We start from the raw sequence: 13,254 nt of genomic DNA on the forward strand, positions 1-13,254 counted from the left end.
TTCGAAATCAATATATTCCAAGTGATTAAATTCACCGGTGGATAAAATAAATGTATGAAAAAGGAGATCGCGAGGCACGTAGCAGAATGGTAAACGAGGATTGTTGCGTCTCGTTGAGACGCAAAGTCGAGTAACGGGGAACGGTACTCGGTTACGTTTAAATCTACGTTCTTTCTCGGTGTTAATTATATTCGGCGGTTGGAATAGCCACTCGAAACGGAACAAATGGTAAAAGACAGCCTCGACACGCAGCCCTGGTTTCGAATCGTTCCACTTTAACGTTTCGCGTTCCGACACATCGATTCGTAACCGGGATTCGCATGCACATGGAGCTTACTTGAACTTGCCCCCCGGCCTTCGGGATGCACTTCCGTTTCCACGACGACAATAACGCGGACCAGAGACAGAACGAATGAGAACCGTGATTCGGCAATGCTGAATCGGGGTGCACCGGTGTTGGCGCACCACTCGACCCACTTCTCCACATTTTGATTGCACTCGATGACGCCGCGACATGTTAGCCAGCGCTAACAGCGCGGTAAAATTTCTACCCCCCCTCCTGTCTCTGGAGCTGTCTTTTCGTATTCTCTCGCCCCCTACTTTGTTTCGAATTCATCACCACCGAAACGATACATTTTAAGCGTTTCGAAACGTTCGATGGCTCTTCGAACAGTTTCACCGGCACGTACCGAGTTTGACGATGATTGTACGGGTTTGTCGCGTTGCTCCTCTGTTTCTTGCATCGTAATAAAGGAATTTTTCAATACGACGAATACTTTCGGAGCTTTAAGAGTGCCCGTGCCATTTGAATCATCCGTGGAAACTGTGTCGCGAGTAGTGGAAAACCATTTATCCGAATGTTTGGAGCCTTTGCAGCCAGTACTCGGGTACTCGGGTTGTCGAGTTTTATTTATTTATCAGCGCCCAACTACACCGAGAGGTCCGTGTCACCGTTACTCGATCGATCTCGAAGTTGCAACTATTCGATCGAAACCTAGGATCTTTTCACTGGTTTCCGCATCGACTTGTTTCTCATCTCTGAAATTGAATAGCAACCATCCACGTTCGATTAATGCGCGACACGGACAGCGCAGCTGATCTATAGCTCTTGGAAAAGTTCGACATCTTCCAATATCTCACCAAGAATATTTTCCAAGTTCATCGAAAGTAGAGACGTAGCTTTCTCTATAAAAAGAAAGTTACCGCTGGCTCGTGCTGCGTCTCCCTTTGATTTCTTTTTCGTACCATTAGATCGTAGTTACCATTTTCAGCGACTGAACACATTCGTGGAAATTCCAAGAATTCCAATTAGACGCTGCTGGGAATTCTGAATGCAATGTGTGGAAGTTTCAGCGAGCAAGAAAACAAAGAGGACTCGAAACGACCATGGAAGAGCAATTTAAATTTAACTTGAAGCCAGCTGAATTGTACGACGTTTTCGCGGGTAGGAAATATCGTTCGAATGCCAAAGGTATTTTACCGATGTCCGATACAGAGTAGAATCTCGATTATTAGAGGGAAACGAGGCGAGAAATTCCTCGAACGAACGCGATTCTCGTGTAATCATCGAGGTTCTATTTATCGTGATTTTTATGTACGTATTCGTTTTTATATACAGGGTGTTCCAGAATTAAACGACCAACCGGCGCAACAATGTTCCACGAGCAGAAATAAGGAAAAAAGGTTCACAAACATGGACAAATAAACGCTTCGTTAAAAAGTTATAACAGAAGTATGAAATCGTAACGAGTTTCCTCTTGGTATTATATATTATGGTATAAAAATAAGTCGACGATATTCGCGCAATCTGTTTACGCGCTTTGTATTTATTACTCGACATCGCTGAAGACGATGATGTAACTTTTATTAATTCCTTAATGTTGCTACTCCGTTTCAAGAGCTATACTTGTCGATACGAGACCGACATCGTTGAAAAATGGAGTTGTGTTGCACAATTAACCGATACTTACTAATACCGATAAAAGCGATATAAATGGCCTCGAATGATTTCAAATATCTAGCGAGCACATTACACAAGTATATTTTCGTGACAATTTCTTCCATCGAATTAACAAATGAAGTTCGTCCTCACTATCGATCGAATTTTGTAGATATCGTAGGGAGCTGGAGAGAACTACGAGTCGTACTGGGTCGGACATTTTAATCTGCATTCGTAAGCCCTGCATCTGACCAAAACGACGCGCACTGTCCATGTCCTTCTTGCGCATGAACCGTATTCTCCTTAACCCAGAACTCGTCTTCTCGTCTGCGTTCTTTATGTAAAAATATTCTACTTTGATAATCATTAACTCTTATTATCTCTTAGCGGATAAAAATCTAAAATTATTGTCCATTTTCCTCTTCGATCGTTAAGTATGTATAGGATTAGCGAAGAATGTATCGCAATTGAACAACGCAAACCTTTCTCGATCGATGGCGAATCGATCGAATAATTATCCAGTACTGGAAAAATTTTATTTCTTCCAGAAATTTGAATAGTCCGACACTGAAGTGTAGTTTCGAAACGGGACAAATATTAACAGCTGCACAAGGAAGTGTATCATCTTTCTAGAGGACGATTTGAAAATTTCATAATTTTACTTCGACGTTCGGTTTCGTTACACGAGGAACGAACGAGGAGGATTAACAATGACGTTTCACGACGATGTGAACATTTTTCGAGCAATTACGATTAACCGCTCGCAAAATCAGATCAATAGCTGACTCGGTTCTTCGTCCACTTGGCGTCCTTGGCTTTGTGAATGTCTTAAAGGTGCAACTTCGAGCAAAAGACACCAGAACGGACTGCATTGCCGCGTGCTTCGAATTCGCGAGCTTTAATGGCGCCCATAAGCCCCGTCGCGCATGAAAACGTGGTTTTACATTCACGCTACGCGTGGAATAATAATACAGTCAATTTGCGAAACAAATTACGTACTATTCATTCGCCATTCGTCGACTCAATTCCCTGTATTTTGGTATCGCGTAGAAATCAAAATGCGATCGGAATCAATGTCAAAATTTATACTTCGACTTTGTCTCGTGGACGATTCAACATCGAAGTTTGATACCTCGATCGATAAACAAAAATCAATATTCACGAATCTCCGATCGACCTCATTCGTAACTGATATTTTACCCTATGAGTTACGGAGGATCGCTGCAAGGTTTCAACCGATCTTAACCATAATTGACACTCTACCCCATAGAATATAGAGGACAGGTACAAAGTCTCGACTGACCTCGTCCACAAATGACGAATTACCACTTTAAGGCCTCAATTGTCCTTATCTACAATTGACACTTTACCGTGTAGGATATGGATCGCTGGAAATCAAAAATAAAATAAAAAGAAAAAGCATTCGAAGCACTCAACTCACTACATATTTAGTCTTACCTAAAAGTGGAAGTTTCTTGACCTTTCGATTTTTGTTTGTTGCTATTATAATCGAATCGATGAATGAAACAGCGTAAGTTTAAAAATTACATTTCGAAATACTTGAACGTCAGCTTTAGTTAAACTTAAACGACTACCTGAAATACAGATACAAGAATCTTCGTTGGCACTGTTCTCGATCTCAACGCGTAACTCTGCGCACTTTACGTACAGTTCCGAGATTATTCGAAAGTAGCTAATTTTGAACTTGTATTGTTCTTCGACTTGTCGATTCAATTACAGTCGAAACTTGTACACGTATTCATTTCTGTCGAGGAAGTTTTAAGTGATGCAAACGAGGAGCCACAATTCTACACAGTACCAAAATACAACAAGTGTTGGAAAGATGTTAAACGTGTTACGAAAACGTTACAAAAATAGTGTCGAAACTTCGAGATGGGTGAATACATTTGCAGCAGTTATCGATTAAAGTATAATCTTTCGCCTAATGAATTAGAAATTTAGAACACACTCGTAGAGATGTTGGTTGAAATGTTCAATAGTAGCTTACGTTTGCAATAGTTTTTTTCGTAATTTGTTTTACAATATATTTCAAGGCGAAAGCTCTCCTTTTACAACGAGTCGTTAAAAGTTAATCTACGACTTTTTATCGCAATTGGAATAAAAAGTGTGTCGGCGGTATTTAAATAACCCAAGTCCATGGTCGGACTTGTACTTGAATATTTAAGAAGACGTGAAAGAATACCATCGCTCGCACGTAATCATCATTTACACAAGGAATCATGCACAATAGACTGAAAAAGAATGATGACTTTGCTTTTACAATAACGATCGTGGATTACTCTAATGGCACACTTTTCGTTCAAAATGCGATAAACGACGAAAAAAAAATCGTACACTAACTTTTAATAGTTCGTTGTAAAGAGAAAGCTTTTACCATTGAATAGGCTATAAAATGAATGGCGAACAAAATTTATTAAATCCCGTCGAGTCGTTTGAATGTAGAACATTTTTGGAGAAAAGAACCAACTTCGATTTCCTGCCAGCATTCGAGTATAAAAGCATCTTCGAGAAAATTTAATCCATAGATAAGAAAGGAGAAGCTTTTTCCTTTAAAACGAGCCTAGGAACACTGCCGTATCATTCTTTTTCACAAAGTTACAGCTGCTCGAATATCGACCATTTTTTGGCTCAAAATAAGCAATACTTCAATTTGCTAAAATAATTCAAGGAACGTTACATTTTCATTTATTATTATCAACGTGTTTGAATCACCTTTATATGCAATTGATATAACAAAGTACAAAGCAGTTGTACGAACAAAATGAAAAATAATGTATTAAGTAACTGTGTATCGATTATTTATTTAATGAGTCGCATATCGATAAGATAGAATATTTATCCATTAACCCAATTCCATCGCGTACTATTCTATACCGATGGAATAATACTTGTCAGTTTCTCATGTTTTTAATCGAACGATGACAGCTTCAATATTTCTAACAATAGGTGTCATTGGCAAAGAGCTTTCGATATCCATTAATAATATTAGACCTTGCAGCAGTCGCCATACTCTATATAACAATAGCAGATATAGTCACTTAGCCATTAATATCGCACAAATTGAATCTAGTTTCGTATTTCCATTTTTAATGTATTCATATTTTTGAAAATTTTTCACAAATTTTTTAATTCATCCGAGCTATTAGAAAATTCCATTTGTTTAGAACAATAGTGAAAAAGATAGTAAAAGCAAAGTTTTTTTAACTAACGTCACTTTCATTTGGCGCTTCTATTCATTATAAGCACTCTGAAGCTTTTCCATACGTTTGCTAGTTCAGCAATAACAATTTATAAGAAAAAGTTAATGCTACATTCTATAGCTGTAAAAACTATTTTCGAACTTTTGAAAAATCCTTCGAGAGAAGTTCAAGTGTCGTTAGAAACTACAACGTGTTCAAATTTCAGAAAAAATCTTAAATATTACCGTTAAAGCAACCTCGCGATACATACATAAGCACGTACGCACAACGTGGTGATCGAATAATTCTCCAGCACGTATCTATCGACATTTTTGTAATTTCCCCCAGAATCTCTGGTAAATGATAATACCGACGAGCAAATTGCATAGTTCACCCGTTATAACACGTTTCACGGATTAGAGCACTTAATTACCACGTTGCGCAAGGTTAACTTCGAAGCGACGTGATCGGGCTGTGTGCGACACATTCCGATTCCCCTGTTCGATACAAGCTCGCCGCCGATGCAGTCGATATGCAACGATTAATTTGCCTTGAAAATTGGGGCTGTGTTATTATCCCACGTGAAGGCACAAGTATAGAAGCACCTTTTTCACGAACAGCGAAGGTTTCGTATCCCCTTAAGAAAGGCTTTAAGTAGGCAGCCGAATAGATAGGCTCCTCTTTGAGACTACTTCTTTCGTGGAATATTCATGGTCGTCCTTTATTCCGGCTTCTTGATAACGCTGCCGAGAGATGAAATTCTTTTTGGAATACCGGGAATCGCATTGTTGGTTAGAGGTCTCGAGAACAGTGCATTCAGCGAGTTCCATCAGCTCGTTATTAGTTTGAAACTATAATCGTGGGGGTCCCGAGGAAATTTAAAAAGAGCTTACTTCAAACGGTGAAACATGTGGCCTTTTGTTGATTTCGATTCGGGAACTTATATCGCCGTAAACCGGAACTTTTGAACAATCTTTTATATTATTTCCTCCGAAGGAGGAGCCACGAACGTTTCAACAGCGACAATCGCTTCGTTGCACTTTCGAGGATCGATTTACGTTGTTAATAGACAATGAAAATTTATATCGGACGAATTCATCTATTCCTGTTTGCTTTGTTAACGAGTTTTATGGTAATCTTCCCTGGTTTTTGGTAGCCGTGCTTATTCGTGTGAATAAATATTCATTATTTTATAGAAACGATGTTCGAACGATTTGAAGGGGAGGAAGGGGGGATTCGAAAATCTTCCATTAGAAAATTTACTTTAAAATCGATAACAATATGAATCTTTCTAATCTTTTATGTAAAACATTAATGGAAAAGGGAACGGAATTAAAAAAATGGTAATAGAAACGTCAAAAACCATCGAATTTCTACTATGAAAGATCGATCTGGTCCCTCTTGGTACACTATTCCGACGTTTTGCATAGTAAGCGTGCAGTGACCGTGTTCGTTATTTGTCTAGAATCCGTGGAGAAGAAGTGTGGTTACAACGGTCGCTGGGAGGGCCAGAATGGCACCAGCAACGAGGATTCGCCACATGGTTGGGCAAACTATACGACTTGCTTGACACCGGAAATGCTCCGGTTGCACGGGAAAGTTTACACGAACACCATCGAGGGTAATGTAAGTATCGTTTAAAGCGTGAAATGCCATAGTTAAACTTTAAGGATATGCATATACGCAAATAATTTAGTACGATACGATTTGTTTTGCACCGAAGTACTATCGTACAACTTGTTCATTTTATTGTCCGATGAAGAAATTCACATTTCTATGAAAATATAATAAACATTGAATTTCTTTACATTTTCCCATTTTATTGTATTTCGTACGAACGAATTAATTCGGTCGAGAGATTTTGTCATTTTTAGGAAATATATTCTAAAGTACCAAGTTTTCGTTATTTTAATCGCGATATATTATTGGGTTACCGATACAACATTTTTATACATAAATATGCGGAGTGTTTATAGAACTGTGTAATAATTCGCCAGGATCGATTCTTCGTACAAAAATAAATCAAAAACTCGTTTGTCATTTTGCAATCTGAAGCTTCGTTAGTGATGTATAAATAGTTGAAGTTTGCAGTGTAAATTGAATCCACTAGCACATATACGCGCAGTGAGTTTCGCATTACATCTGTTGAATGGCTCTAACTTTAAAGCGATGACGCATGCTCATCGTAGTTTAAATATTTCTCACTTTTAATTTACATTATTCGAATTATATCTGAGAAACTTTGAACTTGTTTTCGTTGAAATATTTTTAACTTTTAATTCATGTTATTCGAATCATCTCTGAGAAACTTTAAACTCATTTTATGTAATAGAAACTTTAAACTCGTGTGTACGTAACAATATGTATAAAAATTGTAACGAAATGATGAGTCGTTAGTTGATCGAAGTGATTTATCATAGATATACGTTTTCGACTGTAATTTTTCAATTATCTTCGGTACAATATTATCAGTTAGAAATCTAGAATAAAATATATGGAAAATAAACGATTAAAGAGAAAATATTCGTTGAACAATTGTCAATGATCGACAAAAGTGAGTTAATCCGACGAATAAAAGTGATTAGACGGAAAAATGAGGTTGATGAAAAAGAAAATACGAAAAGTCCAATATTTGTATAAAAAAGAAGCGTAGAAAGACACTCTTGCTTTATGATTCATACTGTTCCCCTTCTCTCTGAATAAATACATATGTGTCCCTCGCACTGAATAAACATAGACAGTGAATGGAACGATTTCGTTACTTGAATGCAGTGAAAACATTGTTACTTGAAAGCGGGATTTACTATTCGTTTGAAATCATAAAATACAACCAATGTGTGGTTTCAGTCTGTTGATAATTCTTATAAATGGTAAAAAATTCATGAAAATCTATATAGGTGTATTCGAAACAACACTGTCTTCTTCGTGTATTAAACTGTGCGTCCCAAATATTGCGTTTGTAAAAACTTTAACAATTTATAACTCAGTAACAAGTCCTCGGTTTGCAAAATGAAGAAAAAGTTTTCGATTTATATTTACGCAAAGAATTGGTCCTGAAAAAGTTATCCACCTTTCTGCAAACATTGTACATATTATGTACAGTTGGGTTCTGGAAAGATGACCTCTGGATTAAAGGGGATGTAGTATCACGTCTAAGAAGAATGTGGACAGTCTTGAGGAATTTTTATTTAGCTAAAGAAAACATAGTATGATTTGATACAATTCCTGCCAGATGACATCTTTCAAATTCCTCATAGTACATATGTATTTTTGGAAGAATTTCTGAGAAATGTTTTACAATGGAATCAATCTGAAGCATTCCTTCAACCTGATAACAGTTCCTTCGAGAAGAGAATGGAATTGAAGGGGGTGTACGATAAATGTAACGACAAATGCTTCGATTGATATATATATGTATATACATATATGGTATACAATTATGCTGCTTAAACTTTGGAGTACTATGGAAATGGGCCAAGTCGATTCCAGGCGGATGCCAGGAATGGGCAGAAATTAACTTATGAAAGGGATCGATGAAACCTGGTTACGTTTGTCCTTTTGCGTCACTTTTTTTTGTCTAAAAACTTAAATGGTAAAAATTTGTCGAACGCAGTTCAAAGCATTTGACGTAGAAAAAATCGGGAAACTATCCCACAAAATCGTTATTAATTACTTCGAACCTCTTATTACTTTGTCAAGTTTGAAAATAACTTTCCTGGAAAGATTAAATTAAAGTTATAGTTAAACTTCAAACTTTGGGGAACGAGTTTTTCCAACCTTACATTCTTAGGAAATTAATAACGGTAGTTATTTGAAATTGACAAGGTTTGTTGCAACTTTTTTCGATGAATGCTTTATCAAAATTTCATTAAAAAGTTTTAATAATCACGAGAGTTACATTAGATTACGTAAATACGGCAGTGAATATGATTCCAGACTTGTGGAGAGTTTAAAAAAAAATTTGTCGACGGATTCTTTTTTTTATTTTATTAAGAAAAATTGAAAACATTTTTTTCTTTCTTATAAATTTTTTCGAAATTTTACTTCCGACTCGTCTTAAATAATCTTTCTAAGTGTACATATAAACATTTTTAAGACAATTTTTATCAAAGTTTAATGTTTACCGTTTCTGCTAATTAAAATTAAAATTTGATTTTATTAATTTAATCCAATGGGGTCATAGAATATTTTAATACATTCGTGTATTATATCACGGTGTTCTCGTATCTCCATATACTCACAATACCACGATGTTGTTTTATCGGAACTGGAGATTTGATGTAACAAATTGCAACAATATCATTACGTTATTAATAAGACCGTGCTTAATTTGATCTGTTTCCTTGTTTTAGATGAAAATGGACATAGCTGAGAGGACTCGTACATTGGAATTTGTTGGCTTAAGCATTTCTTTGGTAGCACTGCTCGCTTCGCTCGCTATATTCTGTCGATTTAGGTAGGCGACTCATTATTCCACGAAGTAATTAACAACTTTTTTCGGTCCACGAGATTGATTTCCTCGTGGAAAACTAATTTCAACGAAACTTAGACATTGTTACTGCGGTCACGTTATTGTTTCCCTCATTATGAACTCGTAACAAAATTAGGGAGAGAGAAAGTAATTTGCAATATTATAAAACTTGTAAATTAGTACTTTAAAATTATTCTTTTCTCAGTTGTAAAATATATTTACTTCTGTGATATTTTTCGATAACTGCAAAAGAAGAGTGCATTCTTCTTTTAACAGAGGATGGTTACAAAAGCATCGTGTTTGTCCTGATTCCTATGAAGGTATATCTATTTATTTTTTGTTATCCGAGTTTCATTAATGAACAACAGAACACAACCTCGTGGATGATTTACCTCGAAAGATGAAAGATTGTATTTGTTTTATGGAACTGGGTTAAGCTTGTTCCAAAATGCAACATTAACGAAATGAAAACTCTAATCGTGTCAAAGAGTTCAGAATACACGATGTCCATTCGTTTTGTACGAAAATAAATATTTCATTATCTCCAACATGTAACCTGCCAAGAAAATATAATTCTTCTTTCAATCAAGGCCACTGTTATAATCGTCTAATTTTCCCTTAAAGTTAATTGACTAGAAATTACCATCGTTTGTCGATAATTTTTTAAATATTTATTAATTTCCAAGCATTGCGTTGAAGTATTGATATCAGTACGATTTACTTTTTACTTTTTACATTAGAATGATTAATTTTCAAAATGGTAAATTACTATTGTCTACGAATCGTTATTTCGATACATTTATTATTTTTGTCGTTCCATTTCTTCCATTTATTCCTAAACAATTCGATCAACAGCAGAACACTTGTTACAATCTAACTTCAAATTATTTTAGACGTACCAATAGATGTACGTCTTATGTACCAACAGAGTTTCACTATTTTTTATACGACTCAGGTCCCTGAGAAACACCAGAACCAGGATACACAAGAATCTGTTCGTCGCCATGGTGGTCCAGGTTCTCATACGTTTAACCGTGTACATTGACATCGAGGTCCTGAGGAGAAAGACTTACGGGATACAACGGGGTATAGGAAACACCGTGAGTACTTCCATTTAGTCCTAGTCCTCTCTGGGTCTTTTTTGATCAATACAATCTCCACGGTACACAAGATGGGTAGAAAATCATAGTATCGTGTATTCTGTTATCGTCTCTGTCCGCGTCAGTGTTTATAATCATTGATAACGATAAGGTACCGTAAGAAGTATCGAGACAGTTCAATGACTGTTAAAAGTCACAGTTTATCAGACTTCGTGACAGTTCGTTTCGTTTGTTGCAAACTATCGAGTTACGACGATTCATTTTCCAATCGAGAGTACGTTGACAGGTTACTCGTTTCGAGATATTGCAGATGTAACGTTTCTGCTTCGAGTAGTAACTTAACCTTTACCACTCCTGTGTCGAGTGTGGCTCGACACGATATTTTTTATTTTACCGAGACCTCCTTTTTCAATTTATTTTATAAATTAGGTAATTGAGGAGTTGGTAAGTAAAGAGAAAAAATTAAGGAACGCAAAGGGTTAAAAATGATAATACAATTGTTTGAGCACAGTTACGTATGCAGTAACGAGAAGGACATTTAATAAAATAAAATCAAAGTGAGAAATTTGAAATTCGATTTTTTAATTCCTCGTTATCGAGCTTCGTTGATACTTTTGCTTCGATATTTCAACGATATAAAAACGAAGTTTTTTTAATGCCTCTCGGTTTAAATATCTCGCGTTCCAATTTCATAAGCATCTCCAGGTCTTGGAAAAATTTTACTGGAACGAGCTGTCACTTAGGGATTGCTCGCTCCACTGAATATAGACACCCAAATTAGGAAATGCTGCCTGCCGTATAGCAACTCGAGAAGACTTTTCCAGTGGAGAAGAAAGTCTAGGTTTCAAGTCCACTTGAAAAAAAAAGTTTCTTTCCCTTGCAGCCCGTACTCTGTGAGGCTAGCTACGCTCTGTTGGAGTACGCTAAAACCGCGATGTTTATGTGGATGTTCATAGAGGGTCTGTTCCTGCACAATATGGTCACCGGTGAGTCGCTAAATATTCATTGCAAAAATTTAGTTACACGCGTAAACGAAAATCAGAATTCAAAATATGGTAATCGACGTAACGACACGAGATATTCGTAACACCTGTAACCCGATCAGAAGAGGTACGAAGTAAAAGAACAAGTGGTCTTTATGGAAGAACTTGAACAATTTTTTTTAATAAATAATATTTTCGACGTTTGCGAAATTTTGAATACACCGACGTGAAAGAAAAAGTAATCGAAGAAACAGGCGCAATTATTCATTTTAAATGGAATTCGAAATTTTTGAATATCCAGAAACGATTGTAGTCGACCAAATGATCTACTATCTAATCTGCCACTATATTTACCATCTCAAAGTTACAAACATTCCCTGACATTTTCTCTTAACAAATATTTTCAACGAAGATGTATTTAGGTGTCACGAAACACTTCTATATATTTTAATTTACTTTCTAAAACTTTTCCCCTTTTTTTTCAAACGAAGAAAGTTCCATGGAAAATTCAATGTCACCGTGGCTACCCCACGGAAAAAGTCACGTGTTCTACGAGCGAGCTCGTTTAACTATGCAAAAATTAAACATTTCTCGGCTCCGAGCAATCGTCCCAGTTTTTCGCCCGAGTGTACAGCCTTCGTATACCGCAAATCGCTCTCAAGTCTGATGAAAAATTCCTGAATCGTCCTACCCTGTTCTCATTCGTCCCGCCTAGAATTAAAGACGTCTCCGTGCTGTCTAAAAGGTCCCTTTTCAACCTTTTTATCGCTCAATTTTGTTTGTGCCAGTGACGGTGTTTCAAGAGACGTCCTACTATCGGATGTACCGATTCGTCGGCTGGGGATGTCCCGTTGTGATGACCCTAGCCTGGGCCATTATCACGGCCTTCTATTACCACCCCAAATCCAGGTAAGTTTCAATTAAGTTAAGTTAATTAGAACAAATACGATCGACGAAACTTTAGGATACTAAATTGACTGGAAATTACCATCGTTCATCGATGACAACTTTTAAAATATAAATGGAATAATCTTCGATCCCTCCCGCGTGTCTACTGTCAATATTGTGAATTATTCGATGAACTTCGAACAAACTTCGTAAACATCTTTGTCTAAATGATCTATAAAATATTCTTCATTACCTTTTATGTAGTATGTTTGCACAAATGTTCGGTTTTGAAATTGCGTTCACAAGTTTGACGTATATTTGCAGCTTATTTCGATAGATCCCTTCGAATCAAATATTTCCCTTTGATCTTTTCGTATTCTCAAAACCTTTTTCGTTTTTCAATTGGTTTAAATATAGAATACGAAGATTTTGAAATTTATTTCTATCGTAAACAAATACGTTATCTTATGACCTTTGATCCTACTCTCACACGTTACATCGAATTCTAGATTTTCCAGGTGCTGGTCCGGCTACAACTTGTCTTCCTACTTTTGGATCCTCGAGGGTCCCAGATTCGCGGTGATATTGGTAAGAACACTTTTGCCGACAAGATAGTCTCTCACGATCAGTGACACGCGTATTACTGTCAACTGTATTTTCACAGGAAGCGATA

At 36.7% G+C, this 13,254-nt stretch overlaps 1 protein-coding gene across 4 annotated transcripts in view; it reads left to right on the forward strand.

The window, feature by feature from the left end:
• The window catches only part of Pdfr (Pigment-dispersing factor receptor), a 36,550-nt gene that overhangs the window by 8,662 nt on the left and 14,634 nt on the right, over positions 1–13,254 (forward strand). For all 4 annotated transcript variants that reach the window (XR_012993768.1, XR_012993767.1, XM_076324391.1 and 1 more), the window contains exons 3-8: positions 6,605–6,765; positions 9,492–9,595; positions 10,566–10,710; positions 11,594–11,696; positions 12,482–12,602; positions 13,091–13,169. Coding sequence is in view for 2 of the 4 variants with exons in the window: in XM_076324391.1 (XP_076180506.1) it covers positions 6,605–6,765; positions 9,492–9,595; positions 10,566–10,710; positions 11,594–11,696; positions 12,482–12,602; positions 13,091–13,169 (713 nt within the window). In the remaining 2 variants the exon portion in view is untranslated. The remainder of the gene's footprint in view (positions 1–6,604; positions 6,766–9,491; positions 9,596–10,565; positions 10,711–11,593; positions 11,697–12,481; positions 12,603–13,090; positions 13,170–13,254) is intronic.

The sequence above is a fragment of the Ptiloglossa arizonensis genome, chromosome 12, assembly GCF_051014685.1.
Source record: "Ptiloglossa arizonensis isolate GNS036 chromosome 12, iyPtiAriz1_principal, whole genome shotgun sequence".
NCBI lineage: Eukaryota > Metazoa > Arthropoda > Insecta > Hymenoptera > Colletidae > Ptiloglossa > Ptiloglossa arizonensis.